At 34.3% G+C, this 15280-nt stretch overlaps 1 protein-coding gene across 2 annotated transcripts in view; it reads left to right on the forward strand.

The window, feature by feature from the left end:
- The window catches only part of LOC145249486 (sentrin-specific protease 8-like), an 80342-nt gene extending 65798 nt beyond the window's left edge, over window positions 1-14544 (forward strand). The window contains exons 6-9 of one of the 2 annotated variants that reach the window (XM_080111079.1): window positions 1936-1992; window positions 3862-3918; window positions 6879-6929; window positions 13967-14544. In XM_080111079.1, coding sequence (XP_079967205.1) covers window positions 1936-1992; window positions 3862-3918; window positions 6879-6929; window positions 13967-14124 — 323 coding nt within the window. In that variant the 3' untranslated portion in view covers window positions 14125-14544. The remainder of the gene's footprint in view (window positions 1-1935; window positions 1993-3861; window positions 3919-6878; window positions 6930-13966) is intronic. The other variant, XM_080111080.1, reaches the window with a different exon arrangement.
- Window positions 14545-15280: the final 736 nt, after the last annotated feature.

Genomic DNA, 15280 nt, shown 5'->3' on the forward strand with positions numbered 1-15280 from the left:
TATATATATACACATATACATACATGTGTATATATATATACACACATATACATATATATGTGTATATATATATACACATATACATATATATGTATATATATATACACATATATGTATATATGTATATATATACACGTATACATACATATGTGCATATACATTTATATATATACACACTGATGTACATACATGTGTATATATATACACACATACATGTGCATATATATATACACATATACATACATGTGTGTATATATATACATATACATACATGTCTGTGTGTGTGTATATATACATATATACATACATGTCTGTATATATATATACATACATGTGTATATATATATACACACATGTGTATATATATATACACATATACATACATGTGTGTATGTATATATATATATATATATATACATACACATATACATACATGTGTATATATATACACATATGTATGTGTATGTATATGTGTATATATATGTACATATATAGTAATTTATAAAATATATATGGCGATTAAGCTACACTGAATATTCGGTGTTTCATCCACTCTAGGATTCGTCAGGCTTATACACGAATTCTGTGGTTGTTTCTCATTTTTATACGGTCCTCTTCTGTTGAGGATTTTAGTTAGCCAATCAGCTTTCTAGTATCCACTGTGCACCTTCCTATCAGCCAATGGGTATGCATTTTATCGAACAAAGGATCTTTTTTAGAACTACGTTAGTGGTTTAAGGCAGACCTTTTCCTCCCTTTTTTTTTTAATATATAAATATAAATATACATATATATACATTTATATGTGTGTATATATATATATATAAATGTACATATATATATATATGTGTGATCGTTTATGTATATTCATGTTTATTTAATTTATTTATTTGTTTATTTTCTATTGTTTTTGTTAGTTTTAAAGCTATTTTATATCCCTATCCTAGAGTAAGTTTTATTTTGTGAGCACAGTTATTTGCTATTTCTCTTTCTACAGTTTAATAGATTTTGGGGTTCTTTTAAAGTACAGTATAGCAAATTTTAAGAATTACATATATATAAAAAAAAAAAAAACTACAGAAAAATCTTTATATTGTACGTATTCGTCATGAAACGAAGATGTCATATTCCAAAAACCATATAGGTTGTGATCGTAAACAAAAAACTTTAGTTGTCAAAGATCAACTAAAGATAAATTTAACCATAGAGCCCTTGTGTATATATATATATATATTACTCGGGTTTTTTTATATTCAAAAGTAATGGACTAATGAATTCAACGAGGTTGTTAGATAGTGCTCAATAAAAAGAGCTGATAATACTTGTTTATTGTTATATAAACATGCTCACATCCCGCTGCTACAAATAGCCACTTGTTTCAATCAAACAACAGATATCATCAGGCAGCGACTTGACTATTCAAAAGTTCAATGAATAACGATTATTCATTGAACTTTTGAATAGTCAATTCGCTGCCTGATGATATCTGTTGTTTGATTGAAACAAGTGGCTATTTGTAGCAGCGGGATGTGAGCATGTTTATATAACAATAAACAAGTGTATATATATATATATATATATATATATATATATAACACTTCATAACAGCATTTTTTCTTTTTGGTTGTTCAAATGTGCTTGTTTTTCATCTGGTGTGAAAAGAAGATATAATTGTTTTTAAACAAATGTAATTTTTACCAAAAAAAACGGTCCTAAGATTATATATAAAGTAAAAGTATTATAATGAAGACTAATGAAAAGACTTCATTAGCATAGATTTGCTACAATCATGCCTGCGGAAAAATAAAATATACACACACTCATGCATATTTCTAGTATCTTCAAAAAATATCAAGTTTTATTCATTTTTATGTCCATTCTAAAATGCAAATGATATTTATTTTTATATTGGAAATGTTTTTCTTTCTATTCCAGTTAATGCACCTGAAAAATCCTCCCAAGAAAAGGCCGGCCCACAAGAAGACAAAAATAGTGAGACATATTTTTTTAATTTTCTTGTGCGGGATTTATTGAACGTTAGATGAAGTCACCTTTGGTTTTACCATTATTCATTTTCTGGCTAAGCCCCCCCCCCCAAAAAAAAAACCATTAGTACATTGGGGAAGCTTCTTAGACTGACCTTTACTCCTGATCTGAAATGGATCACATACATCAAATCTGTTGCCAATATCACTGGAATAATGATTGAATCACTCTACTGTTCCAACAGGTATCTCACTGTCAATGCAATCCTCTATCTGTATAAGAGCCAGGTACGCCCTAAAATGGAGTACTGTTGTCATGTTGACATATCTGGGCAGAAGCTGCTCGGTATGCCTTATCCAGCCTTTATAGTTAAAACCTGCTTTTAAACCTAGTAGGTGATGTTCTTTTCTTTCTTGTGACTGAGGCAGATAGGCTAATCTGTTCAACTTGTGCAGGGTCGATTTAGCAATATGTGGTCAGGCATTGTCGTAGAGGAGAAATGGGCTTCTGTTGACTAATGTTGTTTAAGTTTCTGATGCATTTTATCTACTTGTTGACGGTATTTTTCCGCAGTAATCGTTTCGCCTGTCTTCAAAAATCTAATTGATGAAAGCGGTCGCAGATCATCAAACAGTCAGCATAATTTTCATTTGGTTCAACCCTGACTTTTGGAAGTGTCGTTCAGCTTCGTCGGCATCTAACTACTGAGCTGAGTGTTGCCAGTTGTTGTAAAGAACCCACTTTTCATCACAAGTCACAATCTGGTCGAGAATCGATCGGGTCCTTCTTTTGTGTACAAGAAGGAAAGATAACACTTCATAACAGCGGGTTTTTTTTTTTTTTTTTGGTTCTATTTGTGAGGCAACCATCAAGGTTTTTTTGTCCTTTCAAGCTCTTTCAAGTGGCTGGAAATCGTTGTATACATTACATCTAATTCAGAAGCAAGTTCTCAAACAGTTGCATGTGGATTTCATTCAACCAAAGCTCTTAATTGATTGTTGTGAACATCCAATAGCTGATCACTAGTCTAATCTTTAAAACTCTTGTAGCTGCCACAAAATATCTTAAACCACCATTGTGCTGTGCAGTCAGTGGTGGTTTTTGGCGCCAAACGCTTCTTTGATATCGCGAGCTGTTCCAACAGCTTTTCGGTCTAGCTTGTATTGAAATAAGAAAATTGTGCAAATTCGCTGTTGTTTTTCATCTTGTATTCAAGATTTTGAAAAGAAGACATAATTTTTTTTAAACGAATGTAATTTAAATGATTAGATTGAGTAAAAAAAGGGTCTTTAAATGATATATAAAGTAAAGTTACTATAATGAAGACTTGTTTGAAATGTGAAGTGTTATTTAATTTTAATTTAATTTAAACTCTACGTATGTGAAATTTAGTTTTCCAACATCTCAGCTTTTTTCCATAGGGCAAAATAGGAGGAGACGGCACTAAAAACAAAAGAATGTAGCAATCCTCATTCAATCTCAGGCAATATGAGAGTGTTTCTGCTGGTATATATGTATAATTTTTTTTTTTTTAATTCATACAAAAGTTTATGCAGTAGCTCATATGATTTGAGTTCATAATGTAATATATAATAATTGAGAAAATATTCCAGATTTCATATAAACACTTTATTATAAGACAATTGGTTCTGTCAATTTCAAAAATATATATTTTAAAAAACACTAATGAAAAGACTTCATTAGCTCAGATTTGCTACAATCAGGCCTGCGAAAAAATAAAATATACGCACACGCACTCCTGCATATTTCTGGTATCTTCAAAAAATATAATCAAGTTTTATTCATTTTTATGTCCATTCTAAAATGCAGATGATATGTATTTTCATATTGGAAATGTTTTTCTTTCTATTCCAGTTAATGCACCTGAAAAATCCTCCCAAGAAAAGGCCGGCCCACGAGAAGACGAAAACAGTGAGACATATTTTTTTAATTTTCTTGTGCGTGATTTATTGAACGTTAGATGAAGTCATCTTTGGTTTTACCATTATTCATTTTCTATCTAAGCCCCCCCCCCCCTAAAAAAAACCATTAGTACATTGGGGAAGCTTCTTGGACTGACCTTTACTCCTGATCTGAAATGGATCATATCCATCAAATCTGTTGCCAAGATCACTGGATTAATGATTGAATCACTTTACCGTTCCAGCAGGTATCTCACTGCCAATGCAATCCTCTATCTGTATAAGAGCCAGGGACGCCCTAAAATGGAGTACTGTTGTCATGTTGACATATCTGGGCAGAAGCTGCTCGGTATGCCTTATCCAGCCTTGATAGAGTTCAAAACCAGCTTCGAAACCTAGTAGGTGATGTCCTTTTCTCTTTCCTGTAGCGTCTTTCTCACAGAAGAGATGTTGCGAGCCTGTCTCTGCTCTATTGTTATTTTCATAAGTGCTCGACTGAACTCCAATCTATGGCTCCTCCCTGTCAAACTTTCACAAAAACACTTGTCCAGCTACAATCACTATAAACGATTTCCCCCACTATCTATATCTATGCCTAAATCTAAAAACGCAGATTGTATGAACAAAGCTTCTTTCCTTTGTCCTGCTTCCTAGTTGAATATAACATGGAAGCCTTCAAATCCAATGTAAACAAGCTGTCACTATAAATAATCAAATTCTATCCAATTTACACCATTAACAATTACTCCAATACCACCTTACATTCATTAACCCTTATCCTCAAGTGGTTTTCAGGCTTTGATAAGTGGTGACACCCAAGTTAAAAAAAAAAAACAAAAAAAAAACAAGACTTACTTTTTCCACCAGACAAGTAGCACCAGAAACCTACCTGAGTGCAGGTGTTATTTAAGGGTTTTCCAGTGCAAGTTCAAAGTTCAACCTAAATAAAAAAAAATTTAAATACCTAAAATCTTTATGATGTACATACCTGTCATTGAATGAAAATATCATATTCCAAAAATCATGTAAATTGATCGAATAGTTTTATTTTTAACTTGTAACGTAGCCATTATATTTTAACAGTGTCGTTACATTTCAACCACTTGGACCCACACTCACACATTGTCTGATACCGTTGCAGGAACAAACAAACATGACTCTACATTTTTTCTAGGTGAATACAAAAAGCATTTATTCCAGTAATAAGATAAGAGCATTTGTTTTTTTGTTTATTTCACCTCTTTTTCCTTCACTCTCAACTGGGTACTTTTCTACAGGGAGGGGTCTCTTTTTTCGCTGGTATTTTCGAAAATCATCCCCTCTGTTTGATTGTCGAGCCTTAATTTAAACCTATGTCACTTCTGGTTTGGTGATGGGCGCAACAGCAAACATGTCACGTATCTTTTTTTTTTTTTCACATTCTTTTCCTTCTTCGCAGTACAGGTTCGTTCCTGCCTGGCTACTACCAAATTTTTTTTTTTTTTTTTTTTTTCTCAACACACACCTTCCAAACACCCGGGCAATGCTGGGTACCCAGGCTAGTATATAATAATTAAAAAAATATTTCAGATTTCATACAAAAACACTTTATCATCAGACAATTGTTTGTGTCAATTCCAAAAATATATATTTTCAAAAACATTCATGAAAAGTCATCGTCAGCATACAGTTGTTACAATCAGGCCAACAAAACAAAAAATACACACACACACACACACATCTCTTGTATCTTAAGAAAATATAATCAAGTTTTATTCATTTTTATATCCATTCCAAAATGCAGATATTTATAATATATATATATATCAAGTTGACAAGAAAGTTCTTGTAGGTTTTAATTTTTAAATGCAGATGAACATATCTCATTTTAAACGAAAATTTATTGATTGAAATAAGCATCATCATAATCAACACACTATTGCCGACACAAAACAAGTGTATTTATGCCAGTAACATAAAACTCTTGTGATTTGGTGGCGATGAAGTCGTTAAAGGCATTTTTGATATCGCTTAGGTTTTTGGAGTATTACTCACACAGAAAGTTGTTGAGATGCTGTAAAAAGTGGTAGTTGGTAGGTGAGAGGTCTGGAGAGTATGGCGAGTGAGGCAGATAGGCTAATCTGTTCAACTTCTGCAGGGTCAGTTTAGCAACATGTGGTCAGGCATTGTCGTAGAGGAGAAATGGGCTTCTGTTGACTAATGTTGTCGAAGTTTCTGATGCATTTTATCTACTTGTTGACAGTATTTTTCCGCATTAATCGTTTCGCCTGTCTTCAAAAATCTAATGGATGAAAGCGGTCGCAGATCACCAAACAGTCAGCATAACTTTCTTTTGGTTCAACTCTGACTTTTGGAAGTGTCGTTCAGCTTTGTCGGCATATAACTACTGAGCTGAGTGTTGCCAGTTGTTGTAAAGAACCCACTTTTCATCACAAGTCACAATCTGGTCGAGAATCGGGTCCTTCTTTTGTGTAAAAGAAGGAAAGATAACACTTCATAACAGCGGGTTTTTTTTTTTTTTGGTTGTTCTCTTTGTGAGGCAACCATCAAGTGTTTTTTTTGTCCTTTCAATCTTTCTCAAGTGGCTGGAAATCGTTGTATACATTACATCTAATTTAGAAGCAAGTTCTCAAACAGTTGCATGTGGATTTCATTCAACCAAAGCTCTTAATTGATTGTTGTGAACATCCAATAGCTGATCACTAGTCTCATCTTTAAAACTCTCGTAGCTGCCACAAAATATCTTAAACCACCATTGTGCTGTGGAGTCAGTGGTGGTTTTTGGGCCAAACGCTTCTTTGATATCGCGAGCTGTTCCAACAGCTTTTTGGTCTAGCTTGTATTGAAATAAGAAAATTGTGCAAATTCACTGTTGTTTTTCACCATTTTATTCATTTTTATGTCCATTCTAAAATGCAAATGATATTTATTTTTATATTGGAAATGTTTTTCTTTCTATTTCATTTAAAGGACCTGAAAAATTCTGCTTCCAACAAAAGCCCTGCCCACAACAAGAAAACAGTGAGACATATTTTTTTAAAAAGTTTTTCTTGTGTGTGATTTATTGAACATTAGATGAAGTCACCTTTGGTTTTACCATTATTCATTTTCTGGCTGAGCCCCCCCCCCCCCCCTAAAAAAAACCATTAGTACATTGGGGAAGCTTCTTGGGCTGACCTTTACTCCTGATCTGAAATGGAACACATCCATCAAATCTGTTGCCAAGATCACTGGATTAATGATTGAATCACTCTACCGTTCTAGCAGGTATCTCACTGCCAATGCAATCCTCTATCTGTATAAGAGCCAGGTACGCCCTAAAATGGAGTACTGTTGACATGTTGACATTTCTGGGCAGGAGCTGCTCGGCATTCCTTATCCAGTCTTGATAGTTTAAAACCAGCTTCGAAACCTAGCAGGTGATGTCCTTATCTCTTTCCTATAGCGTCTTTCTCACAGAAGAGATGTTGCAAGCCTATCTCTGCTCTATTGTTATTTTCATGATAAGTGCTCGACTGAACTCCAATCTATGGCTCCTCCCTGTCAAATTTTCACAAAAACACTTGTCCAGCTACAATCACTATAAACGATTTCCCCCACTATCTATATCTGTGCCTAAATCTAAAAACGCAGATTGTATGAACAAAGCTTCTTTCCTTTGTCCTGCTTCCCAGTTGAATATAACATGGAAGCCTTCAAATCCAATGTAAACAAGCCATCACTGTAAATAATCAAATTCTATCCAATTTACACCATTAACAATTACTCCACTATCACCTGACATTCATTAACCCTTATCCTCAAGTGGCTTTCAGGCCTTGATAAGTGGTGACGCCCAAGTTAAAAAAAAAACAAGACTCACTTTTTCCACCAGACAAGTAACATCAGGGACCTACCTGAGTCCATGAGTTATTTAAGGGTTTTCCAGTGCAAGTTCAACCTAAATAAAAAAAATTTTTTAAAGTACATAAATCGTTATGATGTACATACCCGTCACTGAACGAAACTATCATATTCCAAAAATCATGTAAATTGATCAAATAGTTTTATTTTTAACTTGTAACGTAACCATTATATTTTAACAGTGTCGTTACATTTCAACCACTCAAACCCACACTCACACATTGTCTGATATCGTCGCAGAAACAAACAAACAAACAAAGGCATAAAAAAATATAACTCCACATTATTTTCTAGGTGAATACAAAAAGCATTTATTCCAATAATTTCCAACAACGCATTTCACTGTGTTTCAAAATATCACTCACGCGTCGAACATGTCTGTCAAAATGCTCTTTCATGCACGTGTCTTTGTCTTCGCTTTTCGTTCTCGTATTTTGACCGCACGGCACATTTTCTCTCACCACCCAAGATTTAAAGCACGTAAAGTTGCAACAGTCATGAGTATAAAGATCAGGAGAAAAGCATTTCTTATTTAGAATCACACTTATTTAAAAAAAAAAAAAATACCGAAAAATCTTTATGATTTACATACCCATCACTTATAGAAAGGATGCGTTATCGGCAGCTCCCGTTACTCTTGCTTCTCTTTATTTGTCCCTCAGTCCTCATTTTTTAATGAGTGATTTTTCTGGCAAAGGAAGAAGAAAAAGCTATATTCTAGGTTAGTATTTTGCATGAACAGGCGACAGATGTCGGAAATTTTCTATTTCTATTCTTGTAGCCATGTCACTAATAAGTGTGCTGGAAGTAAACATTTTAACTGGACTGACGTTATCCGCCTGATAGTCTGGGACCCGAACCTTGGATTAACCACTAAGGAGGCTGTCCTATCAGCAGGTGCAAAGTACTGGGGCTGCTGTAATGCTATTAAGTGAATGGATTCTGGACCATGCAGTAGCTTCTGGTGGGGGCTTCTTGATGCCATATTACTGCGTAATTGTTATGGCTTTACCTTATGTGTTACAAAAAAAAATATATTTCTTCATTTCTTTTTCTCTCTTACTTTCCTTCTCTGCCCTCCCCTAAGCAAGTCTGTCGACCTATTCCACAAATCCGAAAACTCCATCATGAAAAGCTTCCAGAAAAAATATACGATTAAATCCAGATCTTCAACTTCCAACGTAGACCCCCACTACCATGTCTCCTTCTCCAACATCAGGGGTCTATGTTCCAATCTTCCAGAGGTTGAAACCCAATTACAGGAGACTAAACCAGACCTATTATTCTTGAGTGAAACTAGCATTGGACCGACTATTTCCCTAAAAGAGTTTGTAATTAAAGGATACTCTAACTTAACATCCAAATCTGACCCCCAAGATTTCCATGGGCATGGAATATGTGCCTACATAAAAGATGGTTTTCCATGTGGTAGGGACATCTCCAGAGAAGACCCAAATTTACTCTATATGTGCTTCCGAATAGCACTTGCTCACACTATTGTGTTTATATTTGCCCTCTATTGCCCCTACAATAGCAGAGTTACTACTTTTAAGAGCATATCTGCGAAAATTGACCACATCCTATCTGCTCGTCCTTCGGCTAACACTCATGTCTGTGGAGACTTCAATGTTCACAGTGTGGAATGGTTAATCCACTCAAACAAGATGATGAGGGGAGGTTCTGTCATGATTTCTCTGTTGCTTATGACCTCACTCAGATTGTTTGCAAACCCACCCGTGTGCCCAATACTGACGGTCATTATGCAAGTCTCCTAGATCTTTTCCTCACAACTTGCCCTGAGCTATGTTCATTTTCTGTTCAGTCTCCACTAAGATCTTCCGACCACTCTGTTGTATCAGTTAAAATAAAAACGAAATGTAATAAATCATCAGACATACCTCTCCATCGTACAGTATATCGATACACTAAGGCTGACTGGGATAGCTTCCGTACATTTATATCAGATCTACCACTGCATTCCATGTTTAAAAAGGATGTGTCCTCTATAGTATCAGACCTGATGGAATGATTAATTGTAGGTATAGACGGTTTCATACCCTCCAAAAAATTCCAGCAAAAACCTAACAGCCAGCCGTGGTTCTCTCCGGAATATGCTGCTGCCATTGTGCACAGAAATCACTTTCTCCATTGCTTCCAACATAACAGATGTACTAGAACTAAAGTCGCTTTCAGGAGTGCCAGCAACCACTGTAAAAATGTAATGAAGAACACAAGAGAGTTGTATGCTCAGTCCGTCAAGTCCAAAGTAGCTGAGCTGCGACTTGGTCCCCACCAGTATTAGCAAATAGAATCCTGAACAGAAGCGTGTGCTCTATCCCAACCATCATCAATGGACCTGAGGTAATCTCGTCAGCATCAGACAAAGCCAAACTCTTTGTCAAGAACTTTGCAGCTAATTCTACCCTATGCGACCAAGGCTGCCAACTCCGTGTATTTCCTTCTGTATCGAAAAACATGCTATGCAACATACAAATATCTGTACGTGATGTTGCCAAGCTAATCAAAAACCTTGATTCCAGTAAAGCAACTGGCCCTTACGGCATTCCTATTATAGTGCTCAAAAACCCTCAACCAGAACTAGCTCCCATACTTGAAAGCTGTTTAAGCATTGTCTTAAGGAAAATTGCCTCCCAACATCCTGGAAAATCTCATCCGTATGCCCTGTATTTAAGAATTTAGGTGATCGGTCATCTCCCTCTCAGTACAGACCAATAAGTCTTCTGTGTGTTATGAGTAAGTTACTGGAATCTGTGTTAAATAGAGTATTAGTCAACCACCTCAGCAAAAATAACCTTCTTACTGACATGGTTTCTGTTCTGCTAGATCTACAGGAGATGTGTTTATGGTTATATCTCATAGGGTTAGCGAATCTCTCGACAGAGGCTTTTGCTCTAGACATATCTAAGGCATTTGATAGGATATGATATAAAGGTCTATTTTACAAGATCTCCAGCTATGGTATAGCTGGAAATGTCTTAATTATTAAATTATTTCTCTTGATAGGTTCGTAAGAGTAGTGGTTGAGGGGCAGAAATCAGAAGCTCATAGTGTTAATGCTGGAGTCCCTTAGGGGTCCGTCCTTGGCCCAACTCTCTTCCTGATCTACATCAATGATCTTCCAAATCGCATCCTTAGATCATGTGTAGACATTTATGCTAACGACACTACCATCTATGGTAGCACATCAAAGGCCGTATACAATGAAGTTCTCTCTGATTCTCTCTCTTCTGATCTTCATCACCTGGTACAATAAGGAAAGAGATGGCTGGTTAATTTTAATGCATCTAAAACTAAGTTTCTATCTTTACATCATCAATGCTCTGATCCCCATCTGACATCAATTGAAATGAATGGCTCTCGTCTTGGGGAGGCTCCATGTTTTGACAAACTTCTGAGCTTGACCTTTTACTCCTGATCTAAAATGGAACACATACATCAAATCCGTTGCCAAAGTCGCCTGCGGAACATTCTGAATATCTCCTGGGAGGACTATTGCACCAACCTCAGTGTCCTCCAGGATGCCAACATCACCAGCCTTGAAGCCATCATCATTAGGAACCAGCTGAGGTGGTCGGGCCATGTTGTCAGGATGTCAGATTCCCAGTTACCAAAACAACTCTTTTATGAGCAGCTAAAAGAAGGAAAGTCCACTGGATATGGTCAGAAGACACAATGAAAGGATCTTCTGAAAGTAAACATGAAGAAGTGCGGCATCAATATGAGCAGGTGGGAGACCAAGGCCAAGAACATGCAAATCTGGAAGTAGACCATTGCCAAAAGCACAGCCAATTTGAGGCCAACCAACATGTGGACCTCAAGAAGAGAATGAGAGAGAGAAAAGAACACTCGCAAGCCAACCCTCCAAATGGAAATGGAACAATCTGACCACACTGTGAAAGGCAGTTTTAAGCCAGGATCGGCCTTGTTGGCCATCTCTGCACAAAATCAGAACACAACTACCGGAGGGGTTGCCAAGATAGAGAGAGAGAGACCCATCACGGAATGAAGATGTCATATCCAAGAAATGACAAATTTATTAAGTAGTTAAAAAAATTTTTTTTTTTTTATTTAAGAAAATCAAATTTTATGAGAAGCCAGATGAGACCAGCAGTACGCACCATGTATTTTTATGATGCATTAAAATTCAAGGGCAGACAACTCGATTTGACTAACAAGATCTTTTTTCTGTTTCTCCATAATTAAGAGATCATCAGTGGCTGCAAAAATACTTGCTAAAGATCATCAAATTTGATTTTCTTAAATAATAATAAACAAAAATTACGTGATCAATTTACACGATTTTTGGAATATAACAACTTTCTTCCATAACGAATGTGTACATGATAAAGATTTTTCTGTATATTTTTTTTTTTTTTTTTTATAAAAGTGTAATTTTAAATATGCACCAAAAATCGATAATGAATTCTATTCTTTTATTGCTGGAACTTCAAAAGTTCTTTACTTTTGATTGTAATTAAATTATTTCAATGGGAAGTCTTCCATTCTATGCCTCCTACTTATTTAAGCTTCCATATATTAATCTGCCTATCCTTATTCTCAGAGTTTTTTTTTTGTTGTTTCTTTTTCTCTCTTGTTTTCAATCGGGTAAACTTGTTATTGATACCTAATATTGCTAACAAGTGTCTGACCTCAGAGATTGCACAATATTGTACTGGGAAATTTTCTGTTTGTTACAAAAATCCATTTAAAACACATTTAACTTTATTTTTAATTTTAAGCTACCTTAAATGAAGACTGACTCACTTTTAAACTCCTCTAAATTAAAACTGGCTCACTTTTAAACTCCTCTAAATTAAAACTGGCTCACTTTTAAACTCCTCTAAATTAAAACTGGCTCACTTTTAAACTCCTCTAAATTAAAACTGGCTCACTTTTAAACTCCTCTAAATTAAAACTGGCTCACTTTTAAACTCCTCTAAATTAAAACTGGCTCACTTTTAAACTCCTCTAAATTAAAACTGGCTCACTTTTAAACTCCTCTAAATTAAAACTGGCTCACTTTTAAACTCCTCTAAATTAAAACTGGCTAACTTTTAAACTCCTCTAAATTAAAACTGGCTAACTTTTAAACTCCTCTAAATTAAAACTGGCTAACTTTTAAACTCCTCTAAATTAAAACTGGCTAACTTTTAAACTCCTCTAAATTAAAACTGGCTAACTTTTAAACTCCTCTAAATTAAAACTGGCTCACTTTTAAACTCCTCTAAATTAAAACTGGCTAACTTTTAAACTCCTCTAAATTAAAACTGGCTCACTTTTAAACTCCTCTAAATTAAAACTGGCTCACCTTTAAACTCCTCTAAATTAAAACTGGCTCACTTTTAAACTCCTCTAAATTAAAACTGGCTCACTTTTAAACTCCTCTAAATTAAAACTGGCTCACCTTTAAACTCCTCTAAATTAAAACTGGCTCACTTTTAAACTCCTCTAAATTAAAACTGGCTCACTTTTAAACTCCTCTAAATTAAAACTGGCTCACTTTTAAACTCCTCTAAATTAAAACTGGCTCACTTTTAAACTCCTCTAAATTAAAACTGGCTCACTTTTAAACTCCTCTAAATTAAAACTGGCTCACTTTTAAACTCCTCTAAATTAAAACTGGCTCACTTTTAAACTCCTCTAAATTAAAACTGGCTCACTTTTAAACTCCTCTAAATTAAAACTGGCTCACTTTTAAACTCCTCTAAATTAAAACTCGCTCACTTTTAAACTCCTCTAAATTAAAACTGGCTCACTTTTAAACTCCTCTAAATTAAAACTGGCTCACTTTTAAACTCCTCTAAATTAAAACTCGCTCACTTTTAAACTCCTCTAAATTAAAACTCGCTCACTTTTAAACTCCTCTAAATTAAAACTCGCTCACTTTAAAGCTACCGTAAATTAAAATTGGCTCTATTATATAATTAATCTCAATCAACCTAATGCTGTATCATTATCGATTTACCTTAGATACCACATTACCAGAAAATATATTTATTGTGTTTAGTAAATCAAAAACGTATCTTTATTTCCACAACATGCAATACCTCATCTTTTTGCTTAACTGAAATTAAAAAATAATCCAACTTTAAAAAATAAATTATAATTCAAATTGAATTTTGTATTTTTTTCAGGCTATGACTGTGGCATGTATGTTATCATCGTATGTGAACATCTTATTCGGACTTTTGTCGAAGCATGCATGCTTCCGTTGGAAACTGCTATTACTATGAGTTGTATTTGCAAAAGACGACAGAATCTCAAAGAACTTATTTACCAGCTGAAAAGTTAATAACGTCTTGAATTTTATTTTTGAAATAATTTTTTTTTTCCCTCCCCTTGAACTTTTGGAAATTTTCACATGGACGTTTACTTGGATAAAATTGTGGGTATAGTTAACAGTTATGAAAACATAAACAAAAAACTTATACCAAATGCAGTAGAATGTACTTAACTACTGACATGTATAAGTTTTTATTTTATTTCAGAAATTATTTTTGAAGTTTATGTATTTTATTTTCCCACTAAAACCAAAATCGCTGACCATGTAAGGCATTACTTTAGTTAAATTCATGCTGAAAGATAGTTAAAAAAAAAAAATATACTTACCCTACCACTAATCCTAAGTCTGAGTGGCTAACAAAAATCATTGTAAAAGTACACTTAATCCCCTTAAAGATAAAGCCATTACTTTGGTTGATATGTTATTTTTTATTTTATTAAAAGAACTCTTCAAAATTATTGTTGACAGAACAGGGCTTTACGTTGCAAGTGAAACAATCGCATTTGCGATTGATTTTTTTTCCAAAGTGACGACTAGAAATAATAAAACGCTTATCTTTTGCTGATTGTGGTTTTTTTTTACCGACAATCTTCCAAATATCATTACTGAGTGAAAAATATCTTTTCAACCTTTATTTTTTTCATAAAACGAAGTCAAATTATTTAAACAATAAAACATTTAATAAAACAATATACTCCTTTTTTAATGGAGGCTATTTTAAAAATCATCTGAATAATTGGAATGTTTATACGTTCAAGTCTTAACATAAGATTAGATGCATATTTAGAATTAAAATTATTTTTTTTAAAAATACAGAAAAATCTGTATGATGTACGTACTTGTCACAGAACAAAGAGGTTATATTCCAAAAATCATGTGAGTTCGGCTGATAACTTCTCTGTTTGGCTAGTTAATGAAAATATTTGGGTCAACTAAAGATAAAATCTGTCCGTAGAGCACTGTAGATTCAGCATTTAAACAATCCAAAAAGTATTGATATGCTGTAAAACAACCAAACAAAACCAAGACACCCGATTATAGAAATAAAATTATGTTATAGTTTCCACATGTAAAAAGTATATGGGTTGATAGAGAACTTAAATTCTTTGTTTCATATAAATTGTTTTTATGTTTCCTTTATGATTTCTTAACCGTTAATTATACT

The sequence above is a fragment of the Euprymna scolopes genome, chromosome 28 (genome assembly GCF_053919585.1).
Source record: "Euprymna scolopes isolate OS-2025 chromosome 28, ASM5391958v1, whole genome shotgun sequence".
NCBI classification, from domain to species: Eukaryota; Metazoa; Mollusca; class Cephalopoda; order Sepiida; family Sepiolidae; genus Euprymna; species Euprymna scolopes.